A 20,019-nucleotide genomic window follows, 5' to 3' on the forward strand; every position below is an offset into this window, starting at 1 on the left:
ACTAAGAGAAAAAAGGTATAGAAGGAAAATAATGAAGAAAAAAATGGGAAAAATGCAAAAAGGAAACCAAGGAATGGGTTTAACCACGAGAAAAGAGGGGGAAAAAAAAGAGAATTTAAATTGAGAAAAAAAAATTAACCAGCAACAGGGAAAAGAAAAAAAAAAAAAATGCTGTAAACTATGACCCAGAAGGAGACGAATAAAGAATAATAGTAAAAAGGACAAAAGTTTTAATAATAATACTAGTTTTAAAACAGACAAATACAAGCAAACTAAACATCAGAAAACAGAAAAAGAAAAAACTCCACGGAGGACAGGGCAGGGCACCCAGGCTTTGTCCGAGCACACAGACTAGGATGGAGTTCCTGTGGGTCCAGAAGGTGGGTGGGAGTGGGGGGATGGCTGCACCTCCGTTCCCCAAGCGAGTGTGGGGTATAAGAGTAACAAGAGGAATGTTGCACCTTTTCAGTCGTGCAGGTCCGGAGTGTCCTTGGCATTGCTGGCAAGCAGAACCTGTTCTTAAGTTCCTGGAATCTGGTAGAGTGTTGTGTCTTTAAATATCCAAAATGGTCAAGCCACTTGTAAACATTCAAATTGGCGGCACCCTCCGGGCAAAAGTCCACAGTTCAGCCTGTCTTCCTCTTCATCATTCCTTCCCCTTTTATTCCACAGCTACCAGAACCGAGCAATCCCTGGCTAGAAGGGCTGATTTTTAGGTTAATTCTTAGATCCTACCACCACTAGGGAATCTCCAAGCTGTCTGTGCCATCAGGATCACTCTCAGACCGCAGCTCCGTAAGTCTCCTTTTCTGGTATTTTCATGCAAATTCTTCTGCTACTTGGCGTTTAGTTCACTTCTATATTCTTCCCTTAAAGGCTCAGGGGTCCAGAATTATCTTCTGTGTCTGTGTTTAATTGGTTCCCCTTTTCTTTGTTGAAGAGGGTCTGTGCAGTCTTTCTGCCTATTCCTCCATCTTGGAATCTCCCTCCAATGCTTGTAAGCTTTTAAGATCTCAGTCGCTACTTGCCAAAGTAGGATGTGGAACAATGTTTTGTTATGTTATGCCAATTGAACTTGATGTCCCCTGTGACTATGGTCCTGCGCCCACAGGTCTAATTACTTGCTCCCTCTGGGTAGTTGGCTGTGGCAAAGAAGTGACTACAACCTTGTCCCTTGTCAGCTCTACTATATACCTGGGAATTCTTATAGAACATAGCAATGTGGGAGGAAGCAACATGTGTCACTGACAGGCTAGAAGTGACAGTGAAAAGGTGATTGACTAATCACCTTCCTTTCCTGCTTCTGTGGTACTCAGCATGTGGAAACACATGCTGGGATGAAAGCTCTATCAGTGTGGTTCCCTAAGTGACTACAATAAACAGAACTCTGTTTATTGTGTGTCTTTGGTGACACACACTGAACACAGAAGTGAAAATAAACTTGCTGGGTTAAGCTACTGAGATTTTTTATTGTTGTTTATTAATTTAGCAGCATAATCTAGTTAATCCCAATATACTTATAAATCATCTATGTTTCTAAGTTCTTAAGACAATATTTTATCTTGAAGTTATTAACAATGAGTTACCCAAATTCAGCATAATCTATATAGTATAGCATGGTGTTGCACAGTACAGCATAGAGGTCAGAAAGTCTCTTGGTTTAAATATTAGTCGGGCTAATTACTAGCTGTATAATCTTATGTTAATCTATTTTTCTGAGTCACAGCTTCCTCATCTTTAAAACGGAGGAAATAATAGTGCTTTCTTCATGGGATTACTTTGAAGATTAAATAAAATATCTTGCATATAAAGTACTTGGCAAAAAGTAGGTGATCGATAATAACATACATGCTATTATTTCTATTAAAGAAAACACTATACAATGTTCTAAGAGTTGGGCTATGCACTTTACCTTCAAAGTAATTACGTATTTCCCTTCAAATAGGTAAATAGGTTTTATGTGTAAAGAAGAAACTGGAGTTCAGAGAGGTTAAAACTTTCCCAAAGTCAAAAAGATATGTATGCTGCTCCTAATCTCAAACTGTCCTTCAATTTGAAGCCATTACCTCTTTCTGAAATCCCATAACTATCCTTTAAACCTAATCATCTGCTCCTAAACTATTATCAGGTAATCCAAGGCTGAACAGGCCTTGGGATAAAACCAATCTCCAGCATGACATAAATGAGCTAGAGTAGCTAGTGATTAAAATGCTGGAAGGACTGCAAGGAACATGAAAGATATTTTATTATCTTGCCATTTTGCTTCATCCTAATCATTAGAACACAGATCATAGGAAATAGCGGGGTAGGGAGCCTTAAATAATAAAGTACAGTCCATACTATTAAAATATCATAAAATAGAAACCTAGAAGAGAGCATGGAATCCAGTAGGTTTTATAAATTAAGCAGATGCTTTCCCAAAACAGTAGAATTACAAAATCTTAAGGGAAAAAAGGATGTAAAAATGTTTTGAGTCCAGTGTTTCCTAAATTATGTTCTATGAAAGTCAAGCACCCTGGGAGTAATAGGTATTTCCTGAAAAAGGAGTCTCAAATACAAATCTGTAAAATATAGAACTAACAGATCTGTCCTGGAGGAAGTGCAGCCAGAATGCTCCTTGGAAGCAAGAATGGCCAGACTTCATCTCACCTATTTTGGTCATGTTGTAAGAAGGGACCATTCCCTGGAGAAGGATGTCATGCTTGGTAGGGTGGAGGGTCGATGAAAGAGGGGGAGGCCTTCAATGAGATGGATTGACACGGTGGCTGTGATGATGGGCTCAAGTATAGCAGGGATTGTGGGGCTGGCGCGGGATCGGGCAGTGTTTCGTTCTGCTGTGCATGGGGTCGCTATGAGTCGGAAATGACTTGACGGCACTTAACAACAACAACGAACAAAATATAAAGTGAAAAAAACTTTTTTCGTGAAGTATTATATTCTATGGGAGCTCTGGTAGCATAGTGCCTAAGACACTTGACTGCTAACCAGAAGCCTGGCGGTTCAAACCCACTAGCCACTCCTCGGAAGGAAGATGGGGCAATCTACTTCTGTCGTGATAATGCCTCGGAAACCTAAGGAGGGGTCGCTATGAGTCGGGTCCAACATTACATTCTATATAGCTTTCTTTAAGTTTTACAGTATAAATTTATATATGAATACTCCTGAGAAGTCCTCCAGTAAAAAAGCAAATTTAAGTTAAACCCAACGTTTCTCAAACTTCTTTGGTTGTGAGACTCTTTTCAGAAACAGCAATTAACATTCTGCAGCACAGAATAGTTAAGTAGAAATAGTTTAATTATCCTAACAGCTGCTTTGTTGACTTTGCTAGTCATAGCAAATTTCCTCATTTCATAGATGGCTAAGTCAGAAATCTCTAAAGTTCTTTATCACTTATTAGACTAAATAGAGGTAGTGTGAATGATTAAAACAGGAACAACCTTTAGGAACAATAAACTGATGATTTAACAGAGAAATATGAATATTTTAGAAGAGGATTCAGTGTAACTAGACAATGAAATACTGAAAGGTCCCTTCTCCTCTACCCCCTACCTTCTTCCCTCACCCTGGAGATAGAACACAGACACACACACACACACACACAGACAAAACACGACTCTCTACCTTATATTGCTCTTTCCAACGACTTCTTGAAACTAAACTCTCTAGACGAGGCTGAATAAAGCGATTATCCAAATAATGAAGAGATGTCAACATATCTTGTGCATATGATTTTTTCCTAGTGCCATCTGTTCAGGAGAATAACAACAAAACAATCATTTTCCCCATATGAAATATTTAAGTAATTTTTACGTAAGGATCTCTTCTCATAATTTTAAGGAAGATAGTTAGTTAGAAGGCATTTTAATTAAAAAAGAAAAAACAATAATGAAATAAAAAAAAATCACACTAACATGGCATTAGGGAAAGAAAATAGAAAAAAGACTATAGTTCTCCTTGTAAGCATTAAGCTTTAACAATTATTTATTGTTAACAAAAACAGCCAGATGATTCCCATATTATATCTTTTATTCTCTTAACACAAAATGAACATAGATTAGCCACTGCATTGTAGATAAAGCTCAAAGTTCTGAATGTGGCTTTCGAGACCCTCTGCAACTGTCCAGTGGTAAATCCTCCTCCCAGCATCAGACCCTTTCCCCTAGCTAGGCCTGTTTCCTCACTCCCCTTCAGTACACTATACTCATTCCTGCCTTCCTGACCTATCTCATACTATATACCTTAAAACTGTTGCCACTGAGTTGATTCTAACTCATAGCTATCCTACAGGACAGAGTATAACTGCTCCTTAGGGTTTCCAGGGCTGTAATCCTTATGAAGCAGACTGCCACATCTTTCTCCTGTGGAGTAGCTGGTGGATTTGAACTGCTCACCTTTAGGTTAGCAACTGAGAGCTTAACCAATTGTGCTACCAGGGCTCCTTTTATATACCTTATCTATTTATACATATCTATCATATTCTGTGAGTTAAGCTTTGTTTTCCTTTCTTCTTTGAGGTTTCCTTAAAAACTGATGTGTTGTCGTTAACTGCCATGGAGTCTTCCTACTCATGGCAAACCCATGTGTGTCAGAATGAAACTTCCCTGTAGAGTTTTCAAGGTTGTCACCTTGTGGAAGCAAACTGACAAGCCTGTCTTTGAAGGTGCCTCTGGGTGGGCTCAAACTGCCAGCCTTTCTGCTAGTAGTCGAGCGCTTAACTGTTTGTGCCATCAAGGAACTCCTTTAGTAAGTTCACACATTCATGTTCTTTTAAGTCAGCACAAATTCAAATGCCTTACCAGGGTTTACAAAGGCCTCTGCTACCCACCTCAATTTATTTCTTCTCTTTCTCCCTCATCTCTTTCTACTCTTGCCACAGGCCTTCTCGTTGTTCTTTTAGAATAAGAAGACTTAGTCTTCCATAAGGGTGTTACCACCTACTGTTCTCTCTACAAGATCCATACATTTACTCCCCTCCTCACTTCATTCAGGTTTCCCTTCAAATTTCACATCAGAAACTTAGATAAATCTTTCTTCTCCTCCCTCATGGCACTTGACTGCTAACCAGAATGCTGGCAGTTCAAACCCACCAGCCACTCCTTGGAAGGAAGATGAGGCAATCTACTTCCCTAGTGATACTGCCTCGGAAACTCAAGGAGGGGTCACTATGAGTTGGGTCCGACTTGACGGCACATAACAACGATGACGAAGAATCACCAGATGAAATTATAGTTATGTATTTGTTTACTTATGTATTGTCTGTTTCTCCCATTAGACATTAAGCAACGAGAGCAGGAATCATTTATGAAGGGGAAAAAAAACAAACACCAAACCAATTGCCATCAAGTCAATTCCAACTCCACTGCCTCTCTGAGGCAGTAAATCCTTATGGAAGCAGATTGTTCTGTATGCCTTCTGCAGAGTGCCTGGTGGGTTTGAACCGCCAACCTTCTGATAAGCAGTTGAATGTGTTAGGCACTATGCCATCAGAGTTCCTTCATATATGATACTCACTGCTATATCTCCAGCCCTCAAATAATGCCTAGTCCATCACAGGAACTCAATAAATATTTATTCAATAAATTGTGAGAGGAATCTAATTTTAGTACTTAGGGTAGATATTCAATACAACATAAATAGTCTTCATTAAATTCTAGATTCTGTTAGATACAAGGAATACATTTGTACATAAAATACAGTTCTTCCTACACTCTGGTAAGGGAGGCAGGCAAAAATACATCTTAAATGGAAAAACACATGTACATGAACACCACCATACTCAGAATGGCGGTGCCAAAAACAAGGGGGACAAATATTTCTTGAATGGGTCATAGACAGTTTTCACAGTAAAAATGTTCTGATGCTCACATGGAAATTCCGGGGGAGAAACAGATTACATTCTGAGAGAAAAGCACGTGTAAAACCACTGGAGTGTAAAAATAGCATTTAAGTTTTGGGGAAACTCAAGAAGGCTGGAAAACGGTTGTTAAGCCATCCTGCCGTTTTATGAGTATATGTCCCAAACCCTTAAATTTCACTGGGAGCTCTGGTAGCATAGTGCCTAAGGCATTTGACTGCTAACCAAAAGGCTGGCGGTTCAAACCCACCAGCCACTCCTCGGAAGGAAGATGGGGCAATCTACTTCCATAGTGATACTGCCTTGGAAACCCAAGGAGGGGTCGCTATGAGTCTGTTTGAGGGCACATAACAACAACAACAACGATCCTAGAGGGAAAATTGGAGAGCCTTAATAATGGTCCTCCTTGGTTTTGCTTAATATAATTTTAAAAGCTAGGTTGATTAAAAATAAGAAGAAATTGTTCCATTCACACCATTAACTTACCATACAGTGTTTCCAGAAAAGATTCATCTAAAGCATTTATCAGCAAAGCCTTCACAACTCTTTCAAAGTGAGTATAGTGATCACTAAAAGAAACTGAAATTAATTTTAAACAAATATTAGAATCTAGTAGACAAAACAATTCCTTGCATATATAATTGGTTATTTTTCCCAAGGCTAAGAAATTAATATTATAAATAGCAGAAATAGCTTAATTGCCATAATTATATTGGTAATTTGTCTAGTCACAGCAAATCTCCATATTCCAAATTTCCTGACTTTTAATCCACAGGTCTAGTTGCTACTTCAAATAACCCCCACTTCCCAAGTTCAGTAAGGGAAAACTATTCAGGGAGTGTTACGAAATAAGTTCTGAGAAACAAAAATCAAAGTTCTTCCCTGGACACCTAAGTTCAACTGTCAACTTAAGAACAAGAGAAAAAAATCTCTAAGAGAGAATATCAGTATGTACATGAAATTCTTCTCTTATCCCTTATCTATAAAAGATTCTATATTTGAAATGGTCCAAAAAATTGCTACCCTCACCAGTATCCCAGTAGCTATAAAAACTGCACTTCCGTTTCTGTTGCCAAAGATTTAGGATTTCCTATAGCTGACATCAATTTAGAAAAGTTATCTTCTCTTTCCTATACTGCACATATAAGCCAATTTAACAATAACCCACATCTGGTCTCTACTATTTCCCACTACCCTTGGGTCAAAGTTTACTATGGTTGTGGAAATATTCCTTATTAAATATGCCTTCTTCCTTGATCTAATGGTCATCCTAAAGCATGTGCCCAGTTCTGGGCATCTCTGAAGATACAATAAGAACAACTTGAGTATTGCAAGAAATGTGGAAAATGCACAGCAAGGGATTTTAGAAAAAATAAAACCTATCATTAGTATTCTACCTACCCATTAGGATGAGTAGATTTTGACATTTCTTTCAGTTAAGTGAAAAGAAAGATGAGATTGAGCATGAATTTTTTTTTTATTTTGGTTCCTTACACAGAGCTGTGTAACTTTTTCTTAGACCTTAAGAAATTTTCATTATGCATTTTTTTCCCCAAAGGCGGTAACTTTACTGAAGTACTAAAGTGATCAAAATAAAGTAGTAATAAATAAAATAGTAATCTAATAATAATAAAATAAAATAGTAATCTAAATGACAAGAGCAGATAATTTTCACTGGTGCCTTTAGACTTGAGGGTCTATAATAAATTGAAAATTACAAAAAGAACTGATCATGGACATTAAAGAGTATTTTTTAAAAATTAATAGAACATGATCAGAAAATGAAATACTTAAATAGAATTCAACATTGGCTAGAATTTCATCAAACTCTGGATGTAGTATTATGGTGCTGGCAGGTAATTTAATTTGCAAGTACCCAAGTGCTAAACTCTACTGCAGCACTCCTCAAATTGTAATAAGGAAAAATTATCTTGGGAATACTAAATGATATGTTGGGAGCTCTGGTGGCATAGTGCCTAAGGCATGTGACTGCTAACCAGAAGGCTGGCAGTTCAAACCCACCAGCCACTCCTCAGACGGAAGAGTAGGCAGTCTACCTCCATAAAGATACCACCTTGGAAACCCAAGGAGGAGTTGTCATGAGTTGAAATCAACTCGATGGCTGTGAGTTTTTTTTTTCTGGAATAGATATGTTGAGGAAGAAAAAAAAATCAAATCTATCTCATGATTACTTAAGTTTACTTATCAAACATATTAAAATAGGATTTTTTATTTCATTTAATTTATCCATCTTAAATGTGCCCAATGTGACTCATCAGCTAGTGTTTTGGGAACTGTGGCTCCACTAAAAAGAGCCTGATAGTGTTTCTTTATGATTGAGAGGAAAGGGAAAGGGAAGAGATCAGGATCACCTGGGGATTTTTTTTTCCAAACTGCCAAAAGCCTCTCCTACCAATGTGTGTCAGAGTCTCCTAATTAGTAAAACCACCTCTATTTCACTGTGTTTATGTGGATGGGTGAATAGTGGTGGCATTATGCTTCCAGCATCTCATATTGCACATAAAATAAAAAGAATTAAAATTTATACAGCAATGGCAGGAATCATTCTAAGCATTTGTATGAATTGTTTTATTTCTCACAGCAAGCCACTAAAGTACTCTCATTGTTATCCTAAAGTTTATTTTCAGATGCGGAAACTGAGATAAAACCCAAAAACCCCCAACTCAATGCCACTGAGATCCATAGTGACTGTCTGTATGGGACTAAGCAGAACTGCCTTGTAGGGTTTCCAAGGCTATACATTTTTTTTCCAGAAGCAGACTGCCTCATCTTTCTCCTATGGAGCAGGTGGTGGGTTCAAACTACTGACCTTTTGGTTTACTGCCCAGTGTTTTTAACCACAGTGCCACCAGAGCTCCCTGAAACAGATAGATAAATTGAACACTTTCTCATGATCACACAGCTAGTAAATGTAGGAACTCAGACAGTCTGACTTCATGTTCATGCCCTACCTTCTATATAGATATTGGCATACATGATACCTAGATTTGATATTATTCTTCAGAATATGGACTTTTAGTATTGGATGGGATCTTAGAGAAAATTAAATTCAAATCTTGCTTACAATTAAGAAAAATGATACCAATGAAATGACTTGCACAAGGTCACACAACTAGACAGAGGGAGAACTAAGATTAGAATCTACGATTTGCTCAATACTTAATCCCTATACTGGATGGGCTTCTGCAGAATATTTTAGGAATACTGCTTAAATCCTCTTCCCACATGTAAAAAAATAGGGGGGGGGGGATATAGAAGAAAACCAAAAATAGTGTATTTATGCATTATTTACTTTTTTCAATATAGTTCATCAAATTTCCCACACCGAGTAATTAGTCATTCTTGATTTTCTGTGCATCCTTTATCATATATTGTTACTGTTATGTGCTGTTGAGTTGGACCTGACTCATAGCGACCCCTCCTTGGGTTTCTGAGGCGGTATCACTACAGAAGTAGATTGCCCCCAACCTTCTTTTCGAGGAGTGACTAGTGGCTTTGAACCGCCAGTCTTTTGGTTAACAGTCAAATGCCTTAGGCACTATGCTACCAGAGCTCCTAATTTCATATATATACTAGGGTCTTGTTTCAGTACCATGTACCATTCCTATTGATCTAGCTGTCATTCCAGTGTCAGTACTACACTGTTTGACATACTGCAATTTTCTAACTTCTTATATCAAGTAGAGCAAGTCCTTTCAATTTACTGTTTTCAAATTTTATTTATTCTCATTTTGTTGTTCTTCCAAGTGAACTCAATTGTTTTGCAAAGCCAAACTTAAAATTTCAGAATACCTTCTTGTACTACAAATTGCCCTCCAGAAACAAGCGTTCTTTCCATTTATTCACGTCTTCTTTTCTACTTCACAGTAGTTTATTTTCCTACCTATTCCAAAAGAAAACCTTTTGCTGTTGACTCTGACTCATAGCAACCCTATAGGACAATGCAGAACTACCCCATAGGTTTTCCAAGGCTGAAATCCGTACAGAAGCAGAATGCCACATCTTTTTTTCTGCAGAGTGGCTGCCTACCAACCTTTCAGTTAGCAGACAAGTGTTTTACCCCTGTATCACCTGGGCTCCTTTTCTTCCTATAAATCCATGCTTTTCTTGTTAAGATTAAGCCTAGGACTTTTATAATTGCTAATGTAAATGGAATTTTCCCCTATTACATTTTCTAAATAATTGCTATTAGTATATGAAAGAATAATGGAGTTTTTTGTTTGTTTGTTTTTTGCCTACTCGTTGTGAATCATTGTGAATCTGGTCATTTTTCTGAGGTCTCTAAGTAATTCCAAAACACTTAGAATCTCTTGAATACTGTGGGAGATGAGCTTCCTGGGACACTCAAGAGCTGGAGGCAGAGATACTGTGCAGGGATTCCTGAGCAGATTCTGCTTTCTCCTGCAACCTCAAAGAGGATGTGGTCTTACTAATGGTAAGTTTATTTCAAGAACCAAGATAATATTTTAAAATATTCCCTTAGGTAAAAGCACAAAGATTGTTAATGTACCTTCTCCTATAATGGAGGCATAATCTCAGTATAAGAACGCAGGGACGGAGCAAAAAACTAGTTGTTTTTTTTTTTTTTTTTTGGTACTCTAATAGGTCCCTCCTCCAAGAGAAAAAAACATTTAAAAGCTATGGAAAGATATGCTGCATTTACTACTGTTCTCAATGTATTCACATCCCTTAAGTTTTGTATACTTTGTCAAATAAATGGAAAACTACCCTGTTTTGAAGTGTTATAGATAGATCTCTCAGAGCCAGAAGGCAGAGTGAGAAAGTAACAAAATGTCTTCCTACAGGTAGAATTGTTCTTTAAAAAAAAGCAAAATTGCATAGGCCAATTATGGTAATTCTCAATTGAGTACTGAATTTGGAGTTAGGATTTACTTCTCTAAAATTCTGATCCTATAAAACCTAGGAGCCTTCACCCAAAGTACTTATTTCAATCATCCACCCATCCATCCAACTAACAATGAATGTCTATAATTTGTCAGAAACTCTAATGGTTCTTAGGAATATAAAGACAAGGAAAGTTGATTAAGTATTCCATTTTTTTGAGAGGGATGCCCATTTGGCTTAATTTACTGAGGTTTACTTTTTCACACACAGTAAAATTGGCTTTTGATGTACAGTTCTATAAATAAAACTGTGTAACCACACCACAACCAAAAAAAAAATAAGCACAGTTCTATTGCTGGTCAAAAACTCCTCATGCTACCTCTTAATCATTCAGTTTTGAACATACAAAATTTGAGGTGCCTGAAATACCCTGATAAAGATGTTCAATAACAAGATGAAAATTTAGATTTTATACTCAGGAGAAATCTGAGCTGGAGATAAAAGCTTCAAATTTTTTCTCTATAGATGGGGCTGAAGTGATAGGTAAGAGACTACACAAAGCACAAACAAAAAACCAAGGTAGTTTGGGGGGTAGAACCCTTGAAAACTTCAATATTTATGTTGCAAATGGAAACAAAAGGAAAGCACTATTACAAAGCTGAAAGCAGGAGAGAATTGAATCAAAAGGTGAAAAAAAGAGGAGCTTTCTGAGAATGGTCACTTGTGGCAAAGGACATAGCATTGCCAGGTTAATATAAAAACTGAAGCGTATTTCAGCAAGTAGGAGGTTATCAGTAATTTGAGAGTCATTTCACTAGATTGATGAGTGCAAGAGCCTGAAGACAATGTCCTATAGAGTTAATGGGAAACAGACCAAAAGACAACTTAGAATAGTGGCTAATTAAAGCATGCCAAGTTAAGGAAGAAATGGCATGAACATGGTTACAATTTGAAGAAAAACAGTTTTTAAAGAAACAAAACTGTCAAATTAAAACAAAACCATGTGGATGACAAAGCCATAGGAGAAGTTGTGATTAAGAAAATACAACATAAAAGATATTGCATATAAAATGAGCTACATCTTCCCCTGAGGGAGTCAGTGCTTAAAATAAAGGGGCACATGGTAGAGAAGAAAGTGGAAGTGGTTCCCACAGGTTGGACTTTAATTTTGTTTAATTAGCAGGAGTGGATATGAGTGGGTATCTCTCAGCAAATATTCTATTATAATCTAGATATATAATCCAGAACAATGGGACACCTCCTGAGTTTCTGTTATTATTGAACTGTTCAGGTGCCAGATGAACCAATGCCTAGTGATGTAAGAAAAAGAGTTACTATTTTACAGTACATAGATGTCTATTGTGGCATCTCTATAACTGCTGAATTTTCTTGAAATTTGATCCAGGCCTCCATTTACTACTTTATCATAAATTGTGAGATCTAATTGAACCATGTTATACTTAATTTTGGGAGCTCTGGTGGCACAGTGCCTAAGGCATTAGATTGCTAACCAGAAGGCTGGTGGTTCAAATCTACCAGCCACTTCTCCAAAGGAAGGTTGGGCAATCTACTTCCATAGAGATACTGCCTCGGAAACCCAAGGAAGGGTTGCTATGAATCAGATCTAACTCGACGGCAATGTGTTTGTTTTTTTGTTTTTTATACTTAATTTTACTAAATATTGCCTTTCCTAAAATATTTGGAAAATACATTATGAAGGGCAAAACACAAAATGTATCAGTCCTGCAGACTGTTTATACCAGAGTTGTAAAACATCACAAAACAATCAAATTTATGTAGCTAGAGAAATCAGAGTAATACTACTTAAAGACAGACTAAAATTTTCAGAATTCTATTATTTATATTTCAGTTAATTATATTAAAAAAAAAGATTCTAATTTCCTATCTCTGGTAGAGGGGTCCCAAGTGGTGCAAATGGTTAATGTACTGAGCTGTAAATGAAAGGTCAGAGGATAGAGTCCACCCAAAGGCACTTCAGAAGAAAGACCTGGAAATCTACTTTTGGAAAATCAGCCACTTAAAACTATGGAGCTCATTCCTACTCTGAAACGCATAGGGTCACTATGAGTTGGAATTCACCTGACAGCAAGGATGGTGAGGTCAAGGCAATAATGTGAACATATTATTTGTTTGCTTTTCTAGTATGTTAACATTCATACAAAAGCAATGATGGGTAAGGTAGTTGGCCCCTTAGGATGAATCAGAGCATTAGCTCCAAACTATTAGCAGCCATTACAGTGATCACTGCTATACACTCACAGTTTAGAAAAGAAAAAAGCTAGTTTTACTTAAGAATGTCCTTCATAAATTTATTAATGTTATTAATTTTATTTCATCTTGAATCTTGAGTACACATCTTTTAGTACTCTATGGGATTAAATGGGAGTATGTATTCATAGACAAAACACTTACACTGCATACCAGAGTATGATGCTTATTTGGAGGAAAAGTACTTCTGTAATTATTTAATTTGGGAGCTGAAAAAGCTTCATTTTTCATGAAATACCTTTTTAACTTGAAAGAATGAAAAATTGGTTACTCAGACTTGGGTATGTGGCAGACAGTACAGAGTTTCTTAAATGTGAATGAACTTGAACCTAACACTTCAAGAACTGGGAATATTTGCTAATGACAAAAAAAATCAAGCTTTAAAGTAGAAAACAGAATTTTGAAAAACTTTTATCTGCAACTATAAGCTTGACAGCTTCCTAGTTCTTCAATAATTTTCTGAGATTGGTGATGATATTAATGAAAGTGATTTTTTAAAATTGTATAATAAAATGTGTCAACAGCAAAAAGATATGCATAACTTGGTGAATCAATATTTCCCAAATGACCAATATACAATGTTACAAAATCAGATATAGGCTAGAAAACAAACAAACAAAAAAGATCCATTCAAACTGTAAAACAGACTAATGGATTGTAGTGTAAGAGAGTACTAACACTTAAATTACATGGTTTCAGATTCAATATTGTAAAAAACTTTTAAGAAATTATCACTTGTTGAATTTTGCCTTCAAGGAAGAATATCCACAATTATTTTGAGATACTTCTCCTTTTTCCAACTATGTAACTATATAAGGCCAAATTTTTTTCATTCACTTCAACCTAAACAACATTTTCACAACAGATAAAATACAAATTCAGCTGCTTTCTATTAAGCCAGACATTAAAAATATTTTTTAAAATGTCAGTTTTCGCATTTTTGGGTAAAATATAGTTATTTGTCATGAAACTATGTTAACATGTAATGAGTTTATTAACCTTAAGCTAATAAATATTTAAAACATTTCTCAGTTTGTATTTCTAGAATGGTAAATACTGATACACATAAGTCACATAAATAAAAGTTCTGGGGGGTCTTCAATAATTTTTAAGACTGTAAAAAGTTCCTGAGACCAATGGAATAAACTATTATCTGACAATTTAAAGCTACCTGGAAATGAAACCATAATTTCTAATCAATGATTTGTTGTTAAGTGTTGTCGAGTCGGCCCCAACTCATAGCGACCCCTCCTTGGAATGCCGAGGCAGTATCACTACAGAAGTAGATTGCCCAACCTTCCTTCCGTGGGGTGGCTGGTGGATTTGAACCACCAGCCTTCTGGTTAGCAGTCAAGTGCCTTAGGCACTATGCTACCAGAGCTCCTTACTAAAAGGCTGACTTGTCATAATATCATTATTAGAGCATGACACAAAATAATTTCTTGATATTTAACTTACAAAGAGAATTCTGTTTTACTAATTTCAGTTGTGAAGTAGCCAATTTTTCTCCTCTTTGGCTTTCATTCTCTTCACCTTCCTCATCTTGTACTACAAAGTCATCAATAATATAATCATCTCCATCTTCATCAGACTCATAATCGTCTTTCTCCTCCTCTTCATCTTCATCATTACTTGGACAGGATTCCTTTTCAGAGTCCTAATTAAGTTAGAACATACACTTCAGTATATTTTGCTTGTAAAATTGCTGAGTATGAATGTGACATGAAAAGATTAAATCTGAGACCAAAAAATTAACTTCCTATTTTAAGGTTAAATTGTTTTTTTTTCTCATGTTAAATATTAGAATTTTGAAATTAGGAAGAAGATAGTAATGTATCTTGGATGTAAATGTAAGGATGTACAATGTTTAATAAAATGAATGATAAGGTCATAAGTAGAAGTTAAAAACGAGAAAACAACAACAAAAAAACAAAAACAAAAGCCACTGTCATTGAGTTGATTCTGACTCATAGTGAACCCCACTAGGTTTCCAAGGCTGTACATTTTTATGGAAGTAGACTGCCTTATCTTCCTCCAGCAGAGCAGCTGGTTGAACTGCTGACTTTCTGGTTAACGTACAAATGCCTTACCCGTTACACCACCAGAGCACCTTAAAAACAGGAAAGGCCATATAAAATAAGTCTTTCAGTTTATAGAAAGAAGTGATGGACTGATGCTCATGAAAAAAAGTATAGTAGATACAACAGTGCAATCAAACATGTTAAAAGAAACTTGATTAAAAAATAAATTCTAGGATTATTGAGAAACAGAACAGATTCAGCACTTTTGATTTTCATAAAAATTAAGTATCTTAAATAAAAATTTAAAACCAGTAACAAAACAAACAAAACAAAACACACCTCCAAATCTCTGTCACTGCTGTGTCTCTGACGAGATCTTTGCTTTGACAGTTCTTTCAGCTTCCGGAGCTGTTCTTGTTTTCGTGCGGCTAAAGTTTTTGCAGAGTTATTTTGCTCCATCTCCACTGAAGAATATTCATCTTCAATCACTCTTCGTGGACGTTTGCCTCCTACTTTTATAACTAGTACATCACTGTCATCACTGTCATCACTATCATACATCACCGAGGATATCCTTTTTCTCCTCCCTCCCTTGACATGTTCTTCTAAATCTTCCTCTATTATTTGTCCAGTGTGTTTGCTGAGATCCTCCTCCTCCTGACTTGGATGCCTTTCATGATCTGGTAAGTCAATACTCCTACGCTTGCTTTGATTCTCTTCTTCTTCACATGTTGAACTGTTGCCAATGCTAGTAAGATGCGAACCGTTGTTTCCTTCACTTTCAACTTTAATGAATTTAAGCTCACTTTCATTTTTGGGCTTTTTATTGCCATCAAGCTCCTTGTTGCTATCAAACTCCTCACTATTATCAGTGCTTTCATTATTATCAGCACTTTCATCACTATCAAATTCTTCATCACTGTCAAACTCTTCATCACTATTAAGCTCTTCATCACTATCAAGTAAGTGTGAGATACTACTTCTTTTAGTTCGCCTCCAATCAACTCTTGATTTCTGCTCTGGCACTTGAATTTTAGAATTATTTCTTGTTTCACGTTTTCTAACACGTACCATTTTCATTCAAGTTCCTACAAAATAAAGTTATTAAGACTATAACAATATAATCAGATTATAAAAATGAATAAATACATTTATGATACCAGTTACAACATTTGGTGTTATACAATGATGCACAAAGGCAAAAATTACATGGAATACATGAGTGAAGATGGTAAAACAGTCACTCAACAAATGATTTATTGAAAATCTATGAATTATTCTGAATCATGTTATGTTGTTCTGAACAGGGTATATAGAAAGAAAAATCATGATCCTTATCCTTCAAAAGATTAATTCTGTGTAGAACTAAAACATAGAAACATGTAATTATTAAGCAAAATGAAAGGTAGCATTTATTTAGTACCAAATGAGAGATAAAAATAAGTGCTACATTAGTATAAAGATGAAAGGATATCAACAAGGTAAGTATTTCACTAGAGACTTTACTGAAGAGATGTGATCTGATGTAATTTTAATGCACTGGCATGGTACCGTGAATTACTTGGTATGGCTTTGCTAGCCATGGTCTTTGTGAATCCCACCAGATGACTGGGTGGAACTATGCAAATTTAAGGTGCTTGTGGCCCACCAAGGGGATTGGATAGCCTGTGAGTAATGTAAATAAGGTACACAGCAACCTTGTGGGGATAGGACCACGCAAATAAGGTGTATGGAACCCTAATGTTGGGATTGGTTAGTTTTGTCATTCTGCCAGGCTTAAAGTGAACCCTCCAAGAGGCAGAAAGGAGGAGGGATCTCAGTGCTATCAAGAGAGAAGAGCCAGAGGTGGAGTGGAGCACTTCGTTGGACCCGAGATCCCTGCACTGGACCTCCATGGCAGAGAGACAGCAGAGACGACTGGCTGAGACAACCCACTCAGACAACTCACAAAGAATCAAGAGGCACGAAACAAAGCAGCAGGCTTGCAGAGCCCACAGAGCGAGAAAGCTGAGTGACTATGGGCAGGAGGCTTGCTGGCAGAGTGGGGTGCCCCTAGGTGCTTCTATGTGTAGAGCTAAAAGAGCTTTATAACACTTGTCCAAGCAAGGCAGAGAACCAAAAGGCCAAAGGCCAGAGAGGTGTGTCTGAGGGCATAGCAGAGGGGACGCTGTCCTAATTGAAAAACTGTATCCTGAGAATGTTCCTGAATCTGAATTGTAACCTGTTACTTCTCTAATAAACCCCATAATCATTGAGTATTACTTGTGAGCTCCAGTGTGGCCACTGCAATGAATGATCAAACTCAGCAGAGAAGTAATGAGTGCTATAGGAGGGATGGTTGGTGTCAGAATTGGTAAAAAGGTTGGAGGATGGTGGCATGTCTTACTTCTACCTCATAGCAATCAACCTTGAGCTGCTGGTGGCGATTCTGTCTCCACCTTGTGAAGTTAGAGGAGGTCAGAAGATGCCGCCTCCATGCCCTTTTTGCAACTGGTCATATTTGAATAAAAAAGAAAAAAGGGATTTCGGGCAAGTAAAAATGGTAAGGAGAAAACTTTGGCATTGAGAAGAAACAAGGAATCTTCAGTAAATAAGGGTGAATAAAAAGTGAGAAAAAAGGCTTTATGATAGAAAAAAATAGGTAAGAATGAAAAAGTACAGTGGTATTACCAGAATGATTCATTCTCCAGGCCAAGAAGGATTTTGAACAGAGAAATGATGCAAACTATAACATAAGGAATCAATCAATTTACATGAAGAAAGCTGTAAAGTATTAATCTATATTAAAAAAAGTAGTATAAAGCTAAGGAAGGTAACTTATCCACTAAGGCTGCAATGTCTACATACTTTAGTAAAATGGCCACAGCTTTAAATCTCTCAAAGTTAAAGACAAAACATAACCCAAAACAAAACTTATTAACAATCCAATAATGTAGTCAGGTAGAAAAAAAAGTTTCATGGTAGAAGTAGAGAATGATATTGGAGAGGAAAACAAACGGTGTAAGTTTGATTCAAAGGATGAATTTCATATATGTTTAAAAAAAAAAAAAATCATGGTCGGTTAGTTCATTGGACTCACAGCAACCCCTCCTTGGGTGTCTTAGGCCTATCACTACAGAAGTAGATTGCCCCATCTTCCTTCCCAGGAGTGGCTGGTGGGTTTGAACCATCAGCCTTATGGTGAGCAGTCAAATGCCTTAGGCACTATGCGACCATATAAGTATTTGTGCCTCATGTTTTTTAAAGATAATAAGTTAAAGGCAATAATGAATACATCACTCCACACCTAAAAGGTGCTTTAATGATGCCACTTGAATTCTAATCAGTAGACTCTGGGGTTCCTCGGAAGGAAGGTTGGGCAATCTACTTCCGTAGTGATACTGCCTCCGAAACCCAAGGAGGGGTAGCTATGAGTCGGGTTCGATTGGACGGCACATAACAACAACAGACTCTGGGGTTAATCCATTCTCAAGAAAGATTCATTCTAGGAGTTACCTATTTGCTATGTGCAAAAAATAGGCGATAGGTAACACTTTAAGGGTTGAGAGGCAGTGGAATGCCAGCCACTCCTTGAAATTCCACCATAAGGGATGCATTGATAGTTGTAAAACCTCCTCCTTGAGGCTTTCTTTTGTATGGCAAATACAGTTCGAAGAGATGACATTAATAATCCAAAGAAACAGTAACTGAACTCCTACTATGTTCCAAAACATATCCGGAGCTGTGGCGTTACTAGAAGAAATCAACTATACAGTCTGCTCCCAAGGAGCTCAGAACTTGATAATATTACTAGGGAAACCAAAACAAGCTAGCATAATACATGTTTAAAGACTACAGTGTATGATTCTCATCAAGTTATCACACTGTTACGGATAAGTTTATCATAGTTCTTCTATTGGCTAGAAAACGAGACAGCACAACATGACATAAATAGGAAAATATGAAACACATAAAGGAAAGCTGGTTTCTCCCCACTTAAAATTACGATTCCACACTACAGGATTTTGAACGGAGTGGGTCTTGCCAATTTGGCATTCCGGACTATATTACTCATTAAGATTTCTAACACTGAAGATGTTTCCCTAGATCCAGCAGAGATGAGTGGCAGGAGGAGGAACAGAACAGATTCTCTCCGGAATTAACCCGAGTCATTTTTTTAATTACCAATCTGGTTCTTAGGCTGCTGTCAGGCACGTATCGCAGCCCGCCTGCCCATCAGCTACTCTACCTCCAGAAGGGAGGAGGGACACCATGGATAGAAGCAAGACCCTTACGTACAGGTTCGCGGTAACAGCCAAGGGACGACAAATGCTCCCAGGCCCCAGAGAGGTTCGCACCCAGAAAACTGTCTGGAAGGCCAGAAACCCGAGAAATCACTAAGGGAGCTTTCATAATTAGGTCCGAGCTCTGCCCAAAGCAGAAGGACACCGGCAACAGGCCCACTGCGTCTCAGCCCAAGCGGAGGGTAACTGGAACGAGTTGTTTAGCGGGAGAGACCCCGGCCATCTCGACAGCGCCTGGGGGAATCTTCTCCTAGCACGCCAGGAGACAAGGGCTCCCCGCCCCTCGCTCGCTAATCGACAGATCGGCGGTTCAAACTCACCAGCCTCTAGGCGGGAAAAAGATGAGGCAGTCAGCTTCCCTAAATATTACAGCCTTGGAACCCTATGGGGCAGCTTTATTCTGTCCTACAGGATCGCTATGAGTCGGAATGCACTCTTGGCAACGGCCTAGGTTTGGTTTAGTAAACCTTTAGCGGCAAGAACCCGAGCTAACGAGTCCCGATCCCAGCTGGCCCGCACCGCTCACAAGACCCCGCCTTTCCAAAGGCCTCTGCCACTGATAGGCCTCCGCCTTGGCCCCTGGGCACCAGCTCCAGAAGATCCACGCTTCTCTACCTTCCGGGAACCAGAGGAAGTCCCGCCTCTGGGAGGAGCAAAGGGAGGGGTCAGGTGGCGGGAGGGGCGTCTTCCGGGAGCGAGTGCTGGG

At 37.8% G+C, this 20,019-nt stretch overlaps 1 protein-coding gene across 1 annotated transcript in view; it reads right to left on the reverse strand.

Annotated features, from left to right (window-relative positions):
• Nucleotides 1-16,110, reverse strand: part of CCDC82 (coiled-coil domain containing 82) — a 46,549-nt gene extending 30,439 nt beyond the window's left edge. The window contains exons 1-4 of the mRNA XM_007938078.2: nucleotides 15,370-16,110; nucleotides 14,468-14,666; nucleotides 6,341-6,433; nucleotides 3,622-3,746 (exon numbers count right to left, since the gene is read on the reverse strand). Coding sequence (XP_007936269.2) covers nucleotides 3,622-3,746; nucleotides 6,341-6,433; nucleotides 14,468-14,666; nucleotides 15,370-16,110 — 1,158 coding nt within the window. The remainder of the gene's footprint in view (nucleotides 1-3,621; nucleotides 3,747-6,340; nucleotides 6,434-14,467; nucleotides 14,667-15,369) is intronic.
• Between the last annotated feature and the right edge of the window lie 3,909 nt (nucleotides 16,111-20,019).

The sequence above is a fragment of the Orycteropus afer genome, unplaced genomic scaffold (genome assembly GCF_000298275.1).
Source record: "Orycteropus afer afer isolate SDZICR_OR568_19922 unplaced genomic scaffold, OryAfe1.0 scaffold00047, whole genome shotgun sequence".
NCBI lineage: Eukaryota > Metazoa > Chordata > Mammalia > Tubulidentata > Orycteropodidae > Orycteropus > Orycteropus afer.